Below are 22150 nucleotides of genomic sequence, written 5' to 3'. Positions count from 1 at the left end.
TGCCTAGCTGATATCATACGTAAAGTTATGAAAGTTATCGTTGTTTGAATGATAATTTTTCATATGTTCACATTTGTCTTTGCTATTATAATATGATCCATCTAAACAATGTGTTGAATAATTAATCGTAGGTGAATAATGCATGTACATCGTATAAGATATTAAGTGTATTTAATATATTATTATGACTATTAATTTCGCAGTAAACAAGAAACCAAATTGCAAGATGGGCATTAACTTGTTAAGAAGTTATTTTTTTAATTTTACTATTTAATTATTTATGTTTTTGACTTATTCAATTATTCAGTTAACATTGTTATTGTTGTATCTTAACTTTTTATAGTTAATTTTATTTTCGCCATTCGGAACCGGCTAGACAGTATGGAGTATACTGATTCATTGCTCTTTTTCGATTTTGGCCATTTATTTTGTAATTATGTATTATAATTATTTTATTTTATTCACAGTGTTTAACGTCTTGGTAAATGTTTGTGTAAATCAAAATATTAGACAGTTTATGACTTAAAATATTGTAACTAAAAATAAATGTTTTTAACTAAGTTAATTTTATTTTCTACCTCAACATTAAACTTATCTAGTTAATTTTTTTTTGTAAACTTTAAACTTTTAACCTCTTCATACATGAATTAAATTGATAAGACCACTGATAACAACTGATAACAGAAAATAAAAAAGCTCAGTGTTGATTTGATGTTTGGAACGTTATACGAAACGTTACGAATATTATCGTGTAATCATTTAGGTTATGATAATAATTCTCAATTTTATACGATTTTATGAAATTATTTTCATAAGTGATAACAGAGGGGTATCATATGATACTTAAAGGCAATTTAATTGAATTAAATTAACTTAGCCACTTCCAAATTGATCACTTCATAATATTTGTAGTTTGTACCTAGTACCTATAATACATACACAACAATACGTATATTATTGGTGAATAATTATTACGTATATTATAGGCTGTCTGCTTGAATGTTAGATTTAATGTTTTCAATAAAGTAGGTAATTTAATAATTTCGATATAACACTTGGTTAATATAGAAACATTTTCATGTATACCGTAATATTTCCTCTGGAGTACTTTGTTTTACATTTTTATAGGTATTTTGGTTTTTGACGTTTTATTACATAAATAGCTTTGTTGTTCATATTCCTTTGAGATATTATGTTTTTTTAATTATTTTTTCTTATGAAATACATATCAGAATTATTTTCGTACTTTGTATATTTCTTTATATCATATATTAATTTTTCCATTAAAATATAATACACTGTACCTACTTATGTGATTTTAAATAGTATTTGTAATCACAAAATATTAAATTTGAAAATATTATTATATGTCGAATACATAGGTAATATTATTGTCGTGTGACAACTGACAAGGTTTTTTAAAATCTGTGTGCGCGTGTTTAATGGATCGCTCTGCGCATCATGACATCTCGTTTGCGCAAAGTGTCCTATTGAGATTTGCAATTGGATGTCGGGTCGACGGTAGGATAATATAAATTCCATTACCTCGGCATATTATAAATTAGTATACCGATATAATACTCGTGTGACGCTTCATCGTATGTGTTCACTACACGATATGCATTGTACTAAAATCATCACTTAATCTGGATCCCGAACTATAATACGAGGGCGTCATCGTCATCGCGAGTTCCATGGCACGAAGTACTAATCGATTGCCAGGAGGAGAAAACCACGGGAAATAGTAATCAATCACTGCAATATTGCCGCCGCGGTATCACTCGCAACATTCGAGAAACAATTATTATAATAATTATTATTATTACCATTTACCAGCCGTGGTCGTATACTATGCGACCGGAGTCCGTGACGTGATTCGTCTATGTGGCACGACTACGCGACGATATTATACGTTTTTATTTTTAATCCACGGGAAAACGGCCCTCTCCGTTATATAATATATTATTACGCGTTTACGAGTTGTACACCTAAATACCGTACAGTATATAGTCAGTAGAAGTTCTGCACCGTTGGCGGACACCCAAATACCCGTGGTCCCCGGAGAAAGGCCTCATCCTGCGTGGGTCTGCGATTGACCGAATTGTTTTTATGGCCGAAATATTATTACACACAAACCATGTACCTATGTCGTATCGTATAACAGTGTATGTGTATTAGTTGTAGTCGTTCTAAAACAGCAACGTCGGTGACGTTTAAAAATTCATCCCTGCGATCAATAGGTAAAGCTAGGTTTTAATTGTTAGTGCTAGGATTTAGGTACTGTTGTATATAGGTACTCAATGAAAGCTGAAAATCGTAATTTTATTCGGGTTTTTGCAATACACGTTGTGTACATCGTCTAGGATGTACAAATTGAGTTAGTAATAGATGATTTACGCGACAAGTGAAAATTACACCGTAAAACAAATTATAGATAAGTATATTATTATCAAAAAAAATTACGGATAGTTATAGGTTATTTAAACGACGATGTATTGATTCGACCCTCGAGCTGTGTTAATCAACTTTTACTAACTAATAATAATTTGGTTTTTAAAATAATTTTTTTTTTTTTGTAAAACATTGGGTTCGTAAACATAATATCATATAATATTATGTTTTAGCTGGCTTCACAAATCATATTAGGTAAGCTCCACTTGATTTCCGATGTATATATATTATGGACATAAAATATAATATTAATATGTTTGTATGAATACATATCGTACATAAAATAGGTACCTATACACTACACGTACACTATGTTCAGTGTTTGACCGTCGATGTTCACTATTCGGTCGTTAAATTACCTGCCCGGCTAATAGAGTTATCGCATCGTAGCGTAAATAATAAACTATAGTCACATTTCCAAAACGAAAGCCGAAAGCTTGGTGATATTTTGGCGATTATTGGTAGAATTTCCGTGAAATATGTCAGAAATATAATATAATTCAGTGATTTAGAAAAAAAATATTTCAGTGTCTTAACACAATGAACCGTAAACTGATTGTGTTTAATATATTATATGTATCTAAAATCATGAATAGAACAGAGGCTACGGAGGTTTCGATAAGATCAATAGTAATCTCCCGGGTTTAAAAAGTTTTGTTGAAAAAAATACCCACTAAGTATTTGTATTATATATTTTATTCGGAAAAACAGGCTGGTTATAATATATATGTTTATTATTTTTTTCTTATTTTTTTTTCGGTATTCCATAGTAAAAGGAGACAAGTTGTCTTATATATTTAATTTAAATAAATAAAGATAATCAATAATTATATTATGTAGAACATTTAATGATACATGATGGATTGTACCTACCAGTGTTGTTAAAATTTATTTTACATAGGAATTCGTTCAATTCCTCGTTCCTTTAGTATAAATAGGAATTCGTTCAGTTCCTCGTTCATTTAATGTCAAAAAGAACTCGTCCAATTCCTAGTTCCTATGAAAAAGGAACTCATTCTTTTCCTCGTTCTTCGTGGTTCATGAGTTATTAGTTATTATAAATTTATAAATTTATTAGTTATTATTACTAATCAGAACACAGTCATATGTGAATAAAAAATTGGTAGCTTTATCAATATTTTTTTTAATAGGTTAATAACGTAATAAGTAAACAAAAATACAAAATTTTTCTCCCCCAAATGTTTTTTTACACTTTTCCGAAGAGAACAAAAGAATTATAATATTTACGTTCCTATTCCTAAAAATAAGGATTTGATTCACGTTCCTATTCCTTTAAAAAAGAATGGAATTTATTCCTTCATTCGTTCTTCTAAAAAGGAATCAATTCCAGGAATGCGTTCCTTAACAACACTGGATTGTACATATTATTACGTTTTTTTCTTCCGAATTGTCTAGTTATTTTAGAGAAAACTACGGAAAACTATCAATAACTATTGTCAGTTTAAAAAATATCATTATAATGATTTGGATTTTTTACTTATAACTCCATCCCCCCTCCCCACCTTAAGAATAAACTATATTCAATTTTATACATAAAAACAAATCTCGATAATGACAATGGAAGCATTTTTTCTGATATAAAAAGTGTTTTCACACACAAACACTACATTCAAATTTAACATATTAATATTATCCATTATACAGCTTTTTATGTGGATTTAGATTGAGTTTTTAGAGTGATTTCATTGTTAGGCCAAGGATTTTTAAGTGCTGTTCGAAAATGGCTCTGAGAAGTGGGTGTTACTTTCTTATATGAAGACATATTTAAGCTGATAATTTAAAAAAAAAATATATTTTAATTTTGATGAATATTTTTATTAACTTTGTTATAAGCTGAACGGCACCGAGTCTTGCAGAGGCCGTGATCACGATCCTTGATGTGTTTATTTTTCTTCGTTAAATTAAATTTTATATTTAATTAATGAACATAATATTATTATACACAAAGTTACAAACACAATATATTTCTACCATAAAAAATTGGCTTTTAAAAAAATGGTCCAAGCCCCTCCCCTTCTCATGGGAGAAAAACAAATTAGCACCTGTACGTGGAAATTCTGAATACGTCTCTGTATACTAAATAAATAATATGTTTATTTAATATACATCGAACTCTTAGTATAATATCATGTTATAATATTGTAATAGATATCTATAGTGAGTATAATAATATAGTATATGCTGTGCGTTGGTTGGTGATGACGTGAGTAAAATATGGTTTAACAATAAAAAAATAAAATCAAAATCACATAAAATAAATCCGGACGAAATTCGATTGCGGGTTCAATTCGGTTGTCACGTAGTCTATCCGCGAGCATTAACATGGATTTACACAGTTATGTTTCACCCTTGAAATGCGTTAAAATACAATAATATAATATGATCAACTTTGAATTTCGATTCGACTGCTATATAGTGCGGTTTTAATTCTCTCCCGCACTGATGTCGTCGTTCAACTATCGCTTAATCCACCGTAATAATAATTCAATCGGACAATAATAATATTATAAACCCAGGCTTTGTTGCGGTATATAAATATGCCGTCGATTTTTTTTGTTTTGTTTTATATGTTAAGGGTCGAAACGGCAAAGGTTCAATATACGTATTCGCGTCGGGCAATGGTCGTATGCTGTTTGACAATTGCGCATCGGACGGCTACGTGGGAAACATTCACACAGTGGCTATTAGCAGTGTCACTATGGAAGGTACAGCTCCCGAGTACGCCGAGAGATGTGCCGCCGTCATAGCAACTGCTTATTCCGGTGGCCTGGATAATGGTGTCAAAATCGTAAGTGCGATAACGACAGGTACAACATCAGACACGCGTGACAATATAATAATTTATAATGCCTATGTAGGAATGGTTTTTCATTTACACGTAGATGATATTATGATGTATCAATATATTATTATGTAGGTACTATAATACAGGGTGAAACACGGCTATTCAACATACCTATATGAAAACATTTGTAATGAGAATTCGTTAAATAGTCCTGTCACAGCTTATAGGTATATAAAATATATTTTATATAGGTAGTATTAGTATATATTATTGTATTGTATAGTACACACACGCACTCGTGTACCCGTAAAATTATGTAAATCGAAAAAATTATTTCAAACGTGATAACGCTATAGAAACATGAGTTGAACGATATTTTATCGTTTAACCTATATAATATGTGACTTGTGCCATATAGTGCAATATACATAATATTATAAAATATAAAGCGATATTTTTTTTTACCAAAGCGATCCAAAAATCAAAATCTTATGCGATATTGCATGTACTTGCAGCATACGTGTATATATTATGCATATAGCATAATATATTATATTAAGTTGTATTTTATTGAACGTAACGCTTTTAATTTGTTATTTGCAAGTAAAAAAAAAAATGTTTAATCATATACTTTATATTACATTTATACTCATATATAATATACCTACTGCAATTTAACGTAGAGATAATATTTTAATATACTCTCGGGGGTGATGGTTAAATTTAAAAGGCTGCGAACAAAGGGAAAGTCGGGGAAAATTGACATTGTTTTTGTTCACTTTTTGCAGTAGATAAGTCAAATCATTAAGCTCGGGTATATTTTAGTCTCCCACATTAATTTGCTTTATACTATAACATAAATCGAAACATGGTATCTTTAATAAGAAAAAAAAAACGGCGATGTATTGTACATGACGTAATGAACGTCATAAACGAGATAGATGCTTCGAACGAATATTTTAGAAGCACATTATTATGTTTAGTAAAAAAGTGTATTAATGCGTTAAAAACGATTATGCGTGTAACGTTTTAATGGTTGAAATATTGAAATCTATTAAAAAAAATGTTAATAATTTTTAAAACATTAAGTAACTGGGTCGTATAGACTCTAGATCTATAATTATAAAATAATGAGATATTCAGATACATAGGTCGAGGTGGCTGACTGATTTTATTTTTTTTATAGTTATTGGATAGTGATCGGCGTGGTTAGAGAGAACGACATTATAATATACTCTGTTTCAAAATAGAATAATATGTACCAGTTCTGCGCACGTTAACTGACGGCCGTGGAAGCACGAATCCTTATTTTCCCCCTCCACCGGGCCACTACCGCGCACGGTACCAATAACTAAGTTAATCACGCATACACCCGAAAACGGAAAAGTTCCGATGTGCATATTATTATACCGAATTACAATGATACCGATTAAAGTCACCGCAATGCCACAGAATAATAGATGATAATGTATATATCATCCATACTCCGCGGCTATACCATAATAACAATAATATGCTAACACATTTTTAATGATCTGTATTACGGCTATTCGAATATATTTGATGTCCAGCCAGTTGAATGATGGCTCTACCATTGTATGTATTGAATAATAATAATATGTCATTGCCGTGTCAGACAGTAGGCGGGAGGTGGCGCTTCGCAGAACGAAAACCGGTGGCCACTTGGAACCTACCGCTGTCCTCTTTTGGAACAATACATAATATAGTACTCAAGAGAGGGGTAGTAGGGGGAACTCGGCGAGCCAGTCAGAAGAATAATCTAATCATTGTACGACTAAGTAAAATAATTTAAATTATTATTAACACGTTGGATTGTTAATTGACAAAGGTCTTAAGTGAAGTTGATTATATGCATTAGTAAACGGTTTTAGTTTGGGAAATGACACGTCGAACTCGATCAAGTTGGGAGAAATTTTAAAAGGATGTAATGGACTCAAAATGGCTCAGCCATTTTGAATCAAGGGTCTTTTAGGCGAAGAAAATATACCATTTCACGATTAAACAGTCGTTAATCTTGTTAAAACCTTAAAGAAAATATGAAAATAGAAATGAAACAAACTTAAAGTTAATCAGATGGCTTGTATGGATTCCCAATAATGCGTTGAATTACGATAACTGTATACGTGCATTATAATATATTTATATATTCATGGAAAATATGAGAATGGATATCAGTTTTGATCATAATATAAAATACCGAACTTCTATAATAGTTGAATGAAGAACGTTCAAATCGTTTTACGGAAATTTGTGTTGTGCTTGTTTTTTTAAAAATGTATAAACATAAATGTTAAATTGTTTGTTAAATTCAATTTCATTTGTTAAATACAAATGTTAAACACTACGTCAATACCACTATGAGTCTTATATATTAATTATATTGAATATATATATTATGTCATTATACCTCTCTCAATGGTATTAAACAAAGCTGTCTTGTCGAAATATTTCAGACGTTTTATTGTGTGTAATTAATTATTATTATCTATAAATGGGCACATCAATTATTAAGGTATAATATTTACATAACTAAATATTTTAATAATACTTTAATAATATACCCTTCAAAATATAAAATCTATAGAACTAAACTAGTATTGACATTTATGAGCCACTGATAGTTTGATAATAATATTGTGCTTATTGTTCATTCAGATAAATCGACATAATGAAAGTAATATTTTTACCAAATTATCCTATATGAATACATCCATCATAATATTAGATCGAGTGATTTTTAAAAAAATATATCTTTATTTAAATTTATATTATGACATACAATAGAAACAAATACGGATTGATTGTTTGGTATACAATATACATTCGTTAATTTAATATTATGAATAGGTAGTAAACTAAAATTGTTTTGCTTGTTTAATATCCTCCAGGTTACGTCGGATATCAATAATACATGCACGCTTTCACATACTGGCACATCAGCCGCAGCTCCGCTAGCAGCAGGAGTTATAGCTTTAGCTCTCGAAGCCAAGTAAATGTTCTTATTTTTAAATTTAAATGTATTGATTTTCAATATTACGGCAAAGAAGAAAAATATTTATTTTGTGGGTATTTATTGGACAGATTTATTCGAAATAAGTAATGTTGAAAGCATTCGCATCTGATACAAGTTTTTTTAATATTTACCTACTCAGAAAAAACAATTATATTTCATAATTTAAAATATGTTGTGTACGTTTGTAAGTACGTATGAAACATATTATCAAATTAACAAATATTATATTGTATAGACGTGCCTATGTATAGGATATCTATTTGAAGATCACATTTTAAAATAATTAAATGAAAATCTCTTTAAATTTAAATAGATCAAATACAAATTATTTGGATTTACAGTTTTCACTCACGATAAAACTAAACAATTTAATTCAGTTTTTAATTAAATATCCAACGGTATAAATCCTCAAAAAAAAAACACGTTTTTAATTTTGCCAAAAAACTTAGGTTTAGATTTAATATTATTACCATTATGATTTCTCTATTAATATGTGTGTGTGTGTGATATTTTGTGTGAGATCTATGTATGATTGCTTTAAGTATGGTGAAGTTAGTAAATATTGTTATTTGCTTTTGATACTAAACTACAATAATAATAATAATAATAATAATAATGATGATTATTCTATTCGACGCTTTGGCATACCTGTATGCAGATAGGCATAATATATTTACTATGCATGATTTGCCTAAGTGTCATATTATAATGTATTAATATCGTATTTATGGATCGATTTTCTAATAAAAAAAAAACACATAACCTCTAGAGTACTTAGTCCGTCTAATAAATTATATTTTTAATAGTCTGCGTGTGTAAACTCGTGACATATTTTGTAAATGATTTTTCTTATTGTTGGCCAGTATAGTGGCAATCTGACGTGGAGAGACGTGCAACATTTATTGGTAAGGAACTGTGAAGTTGCACCTCTGTTGAAAAACTCCGGTTGGTCCACTAACGCAGCAGGATTCGACTTTAATCCCCAGTTCGGTTTTGGATTATTAAACGCCTATAAGTTAGTGAAAGAAGCTATTGGCTGGAAAACCGTACCAGAGAAAAGTATTTGTGTTAAAAATTTCCAAATCCCGTAAGTCATACAACATTTATTAATAAGAAATACATACCTCCTAATACTTTTAGTACTACTTACAGTTAGACGGGTAAGACAGTTTTAGAGACATGGTATATTTATATATTATAAGTTCAATTAGGAATCTAATTTTTCTTTTTTCTTTGACACCACCAACATTTTGAACCATAATAAATTGTATAAATAATATTTATTATTTTCAAATGGAAATATTTCTTTATCATAATGTAGATAATAAATTCGTTTAGTATTTTCTTTCTAGATTTTATTTTTATTTTTTTAATTTAACGAATTACAAGCTTTGAAGAGGTAGTAAAAAATGTACTCATGTATTTAAAACAGCTACCTAGGTATTATTAACAAATAAATAACTTTGGAAATTGTTCATTATATATTTTTAAATTTAATTATTTTGGTGTTCAGATAGCCAACGTTGTGATAAACAGCGTTCTACTGCAGTATTATTTTATTTATGTAGACGTTTAGGTAGGTATGTATTAAGTTGGTGCAGCTACAAATCTCTTGGAATGTCCCTTCTCAGGAATCCCTGATATTGGTTGCAATCTCGGAAAAACGTATATGACTACATACACGATCTAAATATTGTAACTTCTGTTTTTTTAATATACGTAAGTTACTCTTGTAGGCTGTAAGCATGTAACCCACATTAAATTATTAATTATTTTTTTAATATTGAATTTAATAAATGTTTGTTGAATTGGTAAATTACTGCAGCGTATGTCTTAGGGTAAACAGATTAAATTCTTAATTATTACTTTTTTAAAATTTAAATAAGTGCAAACCTTATAATTAATTGTTATTGTATATATTTATTATAAAAGTAATACAAATTAGTAAGATTTCCTTAATCATTAAATTCATTAAATAAAAATAGTAGTAACCTAGTATTGATGTTATAGGTATTAGTGAAATTACATTTAAGCAAAAACAAAAGTAAAATAAAATAATTATTTAAGGTTTACAATACTTAGTGTAGGTATAGTATAACATCGTAATAAATAATATTATACCTACTATTTTAAATGTTTTTTTATTCTCGTGTCAGGCATCATATATTTAAAATTAAAATAAACATGTAATTTATAAAACAAAACAAAATAAATAATATCGAATAAGTAAAATAACACACTAATGTAATAGTAACAAGTATTGCATATGTACATTGCATACATTTTAAATGTTGAAATGATATAAGCTTTACTCTTTAGTAAAAAATATAAACATTTTGGCCGAGTCTCAAAATTTGTGTCCACGGTAATAACGAATGGCTGTAACGGATACATCAGATATTTAGAGCACGTACAACTATGTGTGACCATTCGGTATCCAAAACGCGGTATGGTCGAAATAGATCTACAATCACCAAAAAGTAAGCATTAACGCCCTGCACGTATGAACGTCTATATAAAACCATTGATATTCTATGGAATTGTGATATTTCTAGACACCACGTGCAAAATGATGGAGCCACGACCCTTAGACGAGTCAAACGGGGGATTTTTTGAATGGAAAATAAAATCATTGCAATTTTGGGGCGAAAATCCATCTGGGAAGTGGACGGTTATTGTCAAAGATGAAGTAATTATAGTTCAGGACTATCATTCTAGTTTTAACGAGTAATAATAACAATAGTAAAAAAAACAATAGTGAATTAGATAGTGACAATAGAAGTCACACTAACTTTACAGTATATTTCCAAGTAACGAAAATATGGCGTAGGTACAAAAAATATTTTAAACGAATTTCTATTGTAGGTGGATAGTTATTTTCAAAAGAATGGTTGTTGTGTTATAATCACTGTAATTAACTCTGAAACGTACTAGAGATAAAATAAAATAATAAATAACTTGAAAAATACATAAAAGTTATCACATATCTTAATGTCTTAATTTTGTAATAAACTTTAACTCAATTTCATAAAATTTTCAACACCTTTTTAATGTTTTAACAACGAATTAGACACGTTTAAGTCATGTTATTTTTCATGATAATTTATTAATTTTTTCCATTGCTAGATTTAGGTTTTATTTTAAATGTCTCATTTCTATAACCCTATGTTAAAAATATAAGTTTTATTGTGTAATTGTACATAACCATGGTTCGTTAGAAAATAAAAGTATTAGGTATGGCGATTATGCGAAAAGCAAAAAAAAACCTAATATGAAATAATAATATTTCCAGTGGTAAGTACCTATCCAGTAACAAAAATAAAATTAATTGTGTCACTAATTATCATACATTATTTTTAACATACTAAGAACAGGCTTAGGCCGGTAATTTATTTTAAAAGCACTTGTGCTTTTTGTAATATATATGTAGGCGTTATATGTATAGCATAGGCATATATAATTTATACGTGGCTAAATTTTAATTTTTTAGACTTCTAAATTATTCACCGGGTTAACTGGCTCAGTGGAAAAACTTAGATTAATAATGCATGGAACTAAAGAAAATCCTTACAATTAACAGACAAACTCGGATAATTTTAAAGAATTTTAATTATTTAATGTATATTATATTATTATACTATATATTTTAGTGAAAATATTATGCAAGTATACATATAATGTTTAAAGTAAATCTGATGAATATATCATTTGTGTTATGATATTTGTCTGGACATATTATATCACTGTATTTTCATTTACGCTGTCAAGAACGATAGGCATTTCAAATAATATATAAAGCATACTATCTATTACAATAAACACGTCTAAAGTTTTTTTTTTAATATGTAAAATAAATTGTTGTAGCGTATCGTGTTATATTTTTATATTATTTTTTTTATTGTCATAAACAGTGTACCTATTTTTGATTTTAAACACACCAAATTGAAGTTTTGTAACAATTTTAATAACTTTTACTCCCAAAGGCCGCCGCTGCTGAGAGTAACTTTAAATTTAAAAAAAAAAATCATACCGTTTAATAAAACATCAATTCAATCATAAACATTTTGAAACTATACGATGGTTTCTACATTATTAAACAACGGTATAAAATAACATTATTTTGTATAATATTGTGTTGGTGTATCATAATTTATAATAATAAACTGAAACGGCGCACCGCCTGTCGGCGGACTGCTTCGTGTAATAATATAAACTCGGCAGTTTAATTTATTGTAATCGCGTTACATATTTTATTGATCTGTGTGAATGTATATAAATTGTACGCAAGTTTCGTGGATATGGTGGACTGACCCCGGCATGGACAGTGGTCTTGAGATTGCCTGCTGTTGTTGACGTGACTGCAGGCCCAGTGGCGCACAGACATATTTTTCGAGTTCAGCAAGACATAGATTTGCACAAACACCCACCCACCCACCCACCAATACACGCTATAGTCTTGTAAACAGTGTAAGTTAAATTGTTTGTATTAATCATATAGGTAACTATCCATCTTGATTGTCTTGTTATAATAAAGTACTGAGTACTAATCACAGACAGACAAACTGTATGATTATGTATGTCATACTTCTGTAATAATATTCTGTATACCTATTACCTGGTGTGATATCAATTGATTTCATTCAGTTAATAAAGTACTAGTATGTCTATATTAAAAATGTTTTACTCAGGCATGGACACCCAATCACTACAATAACTTTACGCGTTGACTGTCATGCGGCAGCCGGTGGTCGTCTGTAATTTTCAAATCTTATACTTTTGCGACCACCGGTGACCGTAAATGAATAATATGGTTTTATACTTTTATATTATTGACTTTTTCATTGCGCTACAAAATGCACTAAAAAATCGTCTTGAAATCATTACAATTGTTTTGATGTAATAAACTGTAATACATTTTTTTTTATGTTTAGTAATTTTTTTTCAAATACAATATAGAATATAGAATATAGTACATAGGATATAAAAATATCGAATGACACTGAAAAATTTACTTGGCGTACCGATGGTACATATCGTGGTAGTGTGGTACCGTCTGTGGTACATCTTGTATAATGTAATAAGGTTGGGCGCCACTGCGTGACTCACCTTAAAATGAGTGGCATCCAATATAGCCTATAACATATGATTCGGGCACCTCGCCCATATCGTGAGATAGAACCACGTAAGGTTGCCAGCCTCACAAAGTGGCATTTGGACAGGTGAATCGTTTTAGCTCTGAAATGGGTCGGTTTATTGCCGTTCATACGCCGTCGTGGTCCTTTGCACTGTTCAGAACAGTTTGTGTTCTGTCGACTGTCGTGCTGATGTACAACGGCACTTGACTGATGGTTTAGGGTGGTTAACGGAACGTGCTTATAAAATTAGGTAACTCAATCATAATAATTAAAAAGTAACAATCAAGAAGTATCATGACAATTTTTTTAAATATCTACTGTTTTCGATTATATATTTTTTTCCAACGCAATTATGCAAGAATAATTTCTTTTCAAAATAGTATTCCAATCTGTTTCTTCCTATATACTTTGTTCGTGCATTTTTTCTACGCCCTAGAAAAATGGCTAAATTTATATAGGTAATATTATATATAAATGAGCTTATAATGAAATATTTTTAACACGGCATACTACAGAATAGCATTTACCTATAATACGTAGGCATTATGTATCGCATTTGTACCTATATGTGAATAAATAATAAATATTAACTTATTTCTTTATATCGAATATTAATAAGTTTAATGGAATAATGTAATAACATATTGTGTTCAGTCAATACGAAATATGATTTTTACGATAAAATAATTTTTATTTTTTTAATCGATTTCTACGTAGAAAAAAAACCATGTATAAGTAATAACTTTACTAATAAGTAAATTATTTCATATAAATACATATACATTTTTTTTATGTATTATCATGGCCCATGGGAGTAAACCTTTGCAGTCACGAATGAGCTAATGCATATCGCACGGTGAGTATATTTGTACAGTAGGTAAACACACACACAGACACATGCTCAAATATATAGAACAACGTATAAATAAATACATGTATAATAGTTGCGGTAGCCGGGAGGTATACCTTTCAAGTAAAATTCCCTAGTATCAGTGCAAATACGTCATAATATACGATTTGTATTGGCGGAAAATGTTTTGTGTACGATCCTTTAATATTTATAATACAATATCAAAAGGAATTTGTTTAACCATATTGGCATATCAGTAAGTATAGGTGAATATTATAATGTTATATAATAACATGTCATGTGTGTACACCATAATATAATATAATATTGGAATGGACGATACAATATTATAATAAAATTATGTTTTGATCGAGTCAAACCGAACCGTCGTTCCATTAGCGAGATGGAAAGGAGGAATTTTTTTTCAAATTATATTGACGATAATATACCTATATTAATTACATTAAGTCGACTTGTGCGCGACGCAAGTCACTATGCGTCACGCGACGGATCTACTGTGGACTTTGTGCGTCGACGTCGCTGCAGTCGTGCAGAGCGTAACTCGATAGCGAACGGACCCGATTAAAGTGTTTTAACAACCGACCGCCCACGCCAAACCGTCAATGGTCATGGGTACCGTCATCGTGTAATAAAATATTGTACTCGGACAAATCGTGTACGACTTAGGTACAGGTTACACAGTTACACGTACAGTTTACGCCGGATTGACCGGTAAGAGTTTCTACTACAAGAACACATTGTAGTACACTTTCTAGTACACATTGTACTCTAGTACAATTATTTATGTCAGCTGGAGTATATCGTCGTAAATCGTATTCGTAGCTGTTGGTTGAGTGTAGTTATAGGCATGGCTTAAATATACAAGGTTATTGCAATAGTACCCAATGCCGCAATTAGAGTTCTTGGGGCCCCGGACAAAGTCAATGTATGGGGCCCTGAGGTCTATGTATATAATATGTTTTATAGGTTACCTATACAAAAATAATGAAGGAGGTTTTTTTTTTTAATAGCCTAAAAGTATAAGGTGAAGGCCTACTACACATTGACCAGTGACTATTTATAGATAAATATAGATATTATTATGGATAAATAGGGGCCCGGCCTTCGACAACAAATTAGTTAGCATAATAAATTATAAAAATAAATATTTTTATTTAATATATTTTATTTTATTTAAACATTAGATTTCAATGCAATTATTTAAACATATAAAACAGATGCGGGGCGCCGTCGGGGCCCATGATCCAACGATTAGCGGCCCTCTACAGGGGCATTACCCCTGCGGTTGTTGCGGCACTGATAGTACCCCCACTATATCATTTTATCACGTTAAGGAATTAAAATGGCAGCGTAAGGGGACGACGTATACTGGCTATACTATGATATTATATGATATGATATGGACCGTACCCTTACGATGCCATTTTATTTTTGTTTGATAACAATATGGGCTATGTGCAATAACCTTGTATATTTAAACCATGGTTATAGGTTTGGAAGTGAAAAGTGTAAATCAAACGAATTTCGTCGTGATAATAATATAAGGCTACCTGTGGGACTACTGTTGGACTTCTATCGACTGCAGTGAACGGAAAAGTCTATTTGCCTATATCAATATAAATACGACCCAACTTCGGACACATTATTGTAATGTTAGTTATTTGCGCACGAACAAAACACATCATTCGCGTAGTTTATATATATAGTAAGTGTACTGTGCACATAACGCGCAGTTAGTTCCGGTTTCCTGACCAACTTCCCAAATAAACCTCCCCTAGGGCAGCTCACTGCTGAGTCCCTCTGTGATATAATAGTGCGTATTAGTCGTTGATAAATGAAAATGATATGACCCCGGTCCCCCCTTTTTGCCAATTGTAAGTAATGTTGTATAGTTAGATAATTAATATTTAATTGAAATGCAGTCTGTCTCTATTGTTGTAAAACTTATAAAATATACATTTTCAATAGAAGAATTATAATTATAATTATTGTTATTATTTTGTATGGTATAAGTATTACAGTAATTTATAGGATAGTATAATATTATAATCTATACCATCCTATATAATACCTATATTATGTATAACTTGTATTTAAATGAAATTTTTTTGTAAAATTGATATTTGGTTATGGTTAACAATAGTTAGTACCTGTAATATAGGTACTAACTATATTATATATAGGTCCTATATATATAATATATAATTTATATATACTGTCTGAATTTTATTCTTCAAACTAATGAAACAAATAGGTGTACTTTGTCTTGATTTGCTTTAAAAATGAAGACAATTATATTGTATTATCTGAATAATTAAACCATTTAATTTTTAAATATTTAATTGAAATCGCAAAAATGTAAATCATAAAATATAAGAAGTTTAGACGGTTAGAATATCGTTTGAAAGAGTGTATACAGAAATTGCAATTTAAAACTAGAAATAAGTACATTATTCTAAACCCAATGTTTTCTCTCCGAGCTTAGAATTCAAAATAGGGTAGATTAAAAAATATACCTAATTTTTCCAGAATTATTTAGATCAGAAATAAAAGGTTTATGTTTCGCATTTAACTTAGGTAGGTATATACAGTGGCAGAACTAGGGGGAGGGGTAGCTGGGGATTGATCCCCGGGCGTAAAATTTTAATGGGCGTAATTTTTTCGTGGGTCTTTATATTAATGATTGGTTTTAGAAGTAAAAAAATATTTTTATTTCAAATAATAATGAAAAACAAAAATAAAATTATATATTATGGCATAAAATAAATATTCGTCATTCTATTATTAGATCGTGTAGCTGCGCGATCGGTGTGCGTCGGCGGTCGACAGTACATTGTACATAGGTAATATAGATTATAGAGACAGACTAATAATACAAATTAAATATAAATGATTGTATTTATTATTGATTCAATCGTAAATATAAATATATTAATTAATATGAACGTTTTCGTCGACGCACGGCGACGACGCGGACAAAAATAGTAAACAATTCATTACCACAATCCACAGTGATAATTCTGCCATTTGCCATTTGAAAGCGCGGCCAACGAAGCGGAATAACCACTAATCAGTATAGTAAATCATATTTTTAGTTAAAGGTAAGATTATGAATAGGTAGATTTGTATAAGTATACAAAATAACTAATAAGTATACTGGTATTTGGTATGCTGCTGTCAGTATGTACCTACTATAATTATTAAGATTTTAAGTGAAAGTGTGAAAATATAAAGGAATTTTTTGATGCGGTGTTTCATTAAAATGTCTGATACCTACACAATAACTTATACGATTATCAATCAACGTACGATGTATTATATTTGCTTATTAAAAATTATGTTAATATTTTTTAATATTATATATTATACTATTTACCAAGATCGTTCTACATTTGTTTATGTTTAAAAAAAAGATTTGATTTGTCTTTTTTTCCTTATTTATTGTATAAATTGTTTAATTCAATTACCTTTTTTATTGGCCTATTGTGTGTCTATTGTAGTATTGTGTAAGCTATATTATAATTGAGGCGCATAGACAGCTAGTGTTTTTATACAGGACAGGTACATAATTGAAGTATTGATTATTTTTCAATATTTTTTTATTTTGTTGTAATTAAAAAACGAGTGACTGTAGAAACTTGAAAATTTCACTGAATATTAGCATTTTCTATACACGACAAAATTTTGAAAATAATTTGACTCTTTTTGAGCTGTTTACGGACATTGTAAGTTTTCAGTTTTTTTAGTTTTTTTTTCTATAAATATCAATTAAGTTTTATCTATTGGGCCAAAAAGTGTAAAAAAATTAATACAAGGCTCCTGATACATTATTTCAATTGCAGTTGAAAAATATTAAAAATACATAGGCACAATTATTTTTTATGAGCATTTGAAGTTGATATTTTGACAAAATTTATCAAATTTAAAATTGAATAATTATTTTGTAGTTAAAAATGTATAAAATGTTCAACTTTTATATCTAAGGATTGAAAATTTAAAACAAGATTCCACGTAAATATTTAATTCTGTTACCAAAAATTGTAAGAAATACATAAGCACAGTTTTTTTTTATAATAATTTTAAGTTCAAATTTGGACGAAATTACATATTAAAAAACCTGGAATAACTATTTTAGTTATTTTATTGTGATTGTTTAATATTATTTGTGGGTACTTGAAACTTCTAAAGTATACTATTATATATCTATGACAGTACCACGGTTTGTTGTTGATGTATAACGCGTTACCTATTGGATATTGTGATATGATTAATTTGAAAATTATTAATAATACTATAGATAAGTATACCTATAATAATATGTATGTCTAATATCTAGACTGACAAACCATCTCCGCTCAGAATCGTTTTTCTTATACAGTGATATTATATCATTGAATTCAAATTTAATACTATCCATTATACAGTGACCCACTTGTAACCTACTGTACAGCAAAGCGACATCCACTTACCCACCTTTTTTTTTTTGTAACCTACAAAATAATTAATTAAATATTTAAAAAAGACCTTGATTCTGGGTGATTGTTTTATTTTATTTGACAATATTCAATAATAAACAATAGTAATTGTGTTGTCAAACATTCTTAATCAAAATTAAATATAACAAAAATACGTTCAGTTAAAAATTAAAATATGTAATAAGTGAGAACTTTATTTTGTTGAAAAAAGACTGAGTACCTAAGTAGTAAGTAATAAGTAATAAACTAATAACTAATAAGTATTAATATTTAATTTAATTTTTTAATTTTTAATTTTTTTCATTATCTAGACTCTAAATATAAAATCAGATTACTATATCAAATTTGCATTGGAAATCTCATGTTAATTGATATACAACATGTGTTTTTTTTAACACCCGAATTAACCATAATACCTGAATAAATTTGCATCTAACCAGAAAAGCGTATTAACCCGTAACATCCAAATTCAATAACCCCAATTTTTTTCAGCACCCGGAACCCGAAAAAATGATTCCGGTGCAAAGCCCTGGTAATAACGTTGATATTTGTTATCCTGCAAAGTTATATGGCCACTTATTAATTAATCAATACACAAACTTATAAAAGTCATACATATAAACGAATTAATTGTTTTAATGTGTATTACTTAAGTACAGACCATTATTCACCGTTAATCAATTATAATATTTTGAAAGAAGCTTCAAGTATTTCGCAAGACAAATACCTTAGGCCTAACCGATATTGATTATCTGAAAGCTTAGTCGGAAAATAAATAATAGATAAGTTGTATAAACGTTTTTACAAATGAAAAACATAATATTTTATTATCCTTACATTTTTTCATTTTGAGTTTGTGGTCGAAAAATATATAAAGTAACAACATAGCGGCGGATTGATAGAAATTGGAGTTCTGTAAAATGTACACCATAACGTAGAAAATATTAATTTTTAACATAAATATGTTTTTGTCACGCGCCTGCAGAGAAATTTTGGTTTTCAATATAGTGGTTGAAGCGTGGGAAAACGACCTTTTTCCGTTAGTAAAGTGGAGATCCCCAAAATTGCTGGGCTGTAAAGTGGAAATCTCCAAAAGTGCCGGGTGGTAAAATGGAAATCCCTAAAAGTATCGGGCGGTAAAATGGAAATCTCCAAAACTGCTGGTCGCGCATATCACGCGTATGGCGTAGTCCCTGCACAACCAGATACTGAAGTTTATACCACGGTCCTTACGAAACATACACTTTTGGTTACATCTTATATTCATATTATAACCTCCACGCATGACGCTTAAAATAAATAAAACCAAATGTATGCTTGTATGCATAATATTATTAGTAAATATCGAATAAAATAATTTATAGATTTAATAATTTATTGAGAAAATTCTATTTTATATTTTTATGTTCATAAATTATAAAAGCGTAATTTTATTGAACCCACGTTGAACAAAAATGTATGCTGCAAAAGCGTAATACCAACACTATAAGTGTATTTTAAAATTGTATCTAGTTATTATATATATATGTATACATGTTAAAATATTTATATAACATCCGATTTTTGTAAAGTGAAAATAGAACGCACTTTCTGGTCCTCTGCCTTCGAGAATATTACGAATAGTTTCGAAAATACCTTTCAAGATTTTTTTACAAACCAGTAATCAAATTATCCGATAACTGCATTGAGTAACTCCAGTGCATATCGCAGGCGAATACGAAAACCCCCTAAAATCACTTACCTAGGTTTATACGTAGGTAATAGGTATATATCTAAAATCTGATTGAAAAAAATATAGTCAGTATATATATAGGTACTGCAGACTTGTACAGCTGTTGTACAAGCCCAACAAAACTGCGGATTCTATCGTTGGTTTTGACCGACTCCTATATCTATATGTCTTGTTTGATTTTGTGAACAGTGTACAGTATATAATACTACAAAACGTACAATACTGTGTACGAACAAAACAAACAACGTATATCCATCGAAATAGTAACATATTATACATTTTAACAATATCGATTGGGATCGGCACACGAATATTATTTGAATTTTCACAGTGTCGTAGAAAACTACCCCCGTGGTCGTATCGATCATATTATTATGAAAGTAACGCAAACCTAAAAATGAATTCTCTAAGGTTGTTGCGGAGAATTTGTCCGAAATAGGACATCGTCACGCGCACGTTCGTTTAAATATAATTGCGACGTCGCTACGATTGCAGCACGTGTATTATAACAATTTTAATTCAATAATAACCTGCTGTATACCCACTAATAATGGAATATTAACTTTAAGTTAATGTTAACAATTAGGTTTCCGAAATGCTTTTTGCGTTTCAAACTATAGAAGTTCATGTTTACATTTTAAGTGCTCGTCGTCGTTGATATATATAATGCGTATACAATTAGAACGGAGCTGCGCTTTTTAATGTTAAAAGATAAGATGTCAATTACGGGGGGACGATAATTTTTCGACAAAGAAAAAGAGGACATGCATTAGTTAGCGTTTTCAACGGAAAATGAGATGAACAGAAGTCCATTAAAGCGATCCTATATTAATAAAATATGTGCATTTCGCACAGCTAACACGGCTGTAGCAGTGTTAGAACCCGATTTGACAGTTGTTGAACTTTATGTTATATTATGGATAGTATAAAACAAACCTACTTTCGTCGAGTTAATATTTCTCGGCTGGTGAACCATACACGGACGTGGTATTTTTTAAGTATATATATTTTTTATTTTACTCGGAATTCTGGTCGCCAATAGTGTCTGAGGCTCTTCTTGCAGGTATAATACTTCTATATAGAGGTGATATTGTCCTTGTGGCTGCAGGGCAACGACATTTCGGGTGTCAAATATTATAACTTAACTCCCAACTTCAATCTGATTCTATAATAAAAATAAAACTACGAAGCGCCATCGAGAGCCGAATCGATAAATATCAAAGTATAATATTACGGCCACTCTTATCAAACTGCAGCAACAATGAGCCGCGCCGAACAATAAAATAACGCGTGTGCCAAATCACAGCCAAATGTAATAAAATAGTGTTCAACGGTTAGGAAAAAATTACTCATCGAATCATTGGAGAGATTCGCTCGTTGTAATGAATAAGGTTAAAAACCAGGAAACAGGATATTATTGTTATGTCGACGACCAAAGCAGGCGAAAGCTCTGTAGTCTATAATATCGTTGCTGCGGAGGCGGCGGGACTCGGCTCCCGGGATTATACAACTGCGTGAAAAAACAGAGAGAATCGTTGAACCCCACCGCCACCTGCAGGGTCTGACTGACTATAAAAGGACTACCAAGTATTTTAGTTTAAAATACCCTAAAGGCTAAAATTATCACCACATAGGTATGTTAATAA

General features: G+C 30.0%; 1 protein-coding gene across 1 annotated transcript in view; it reads left to right on the top strand.

The window, feature by feature from the left end:
- Positions 1-12144, top strand: part of LOC100161992 (neuroendocrine convertase 1-like) — a 22783-nt gene extending 10639 nt beyond the window's left edge. The window contains exons 6-11 of the mRNA XM_008187731.3: positions 5048-5260; positions 8167-8267; positions 9160-9378; positions 10611-10771; positions 10847-10980; positions 11782-12144. Of these exons, the coding sequence (XP_008185953.1) occupies positions 5048-5260; positions 8167-8267; positions 9160-9378; positions 10611-10771; positions 10847-10980; positions 11782-11868 (915 nt within the window). The 3' untranslated portion in view covers positions 11869-12144. The remainder of the gene's footprint in view (positions 1-5047; positions 5261-8166; positions 8268-9159; positions 9379-10610; positions 10772-10846; positions 10981-11781) is intronic.
- The last annotated feature ends 10006 nt before the right edge of the window (positions 12145-22150 follow it).

Source organism: Acyrthosiphon pisum, chromosome A1 (assembly GCF_005508785.2).
Source record: "Acyrthosiphon pisum isolate AL4f chromosome A1, pea_aphid_22Mar2018_4r6ur, whole genome shotgun sequence".
Taxonomy (NCBI): Eukaryota; Metazoa; Arthropoda; class Insecta; order Hemiptera; family Aphididae; genus Acyrthosiphon; species Acyrthosiphon pisum.
Note: the sequence above shows the minus strand (reverse complement) of the source record. Positions and strands in the feature narration are given on the sequence as shown.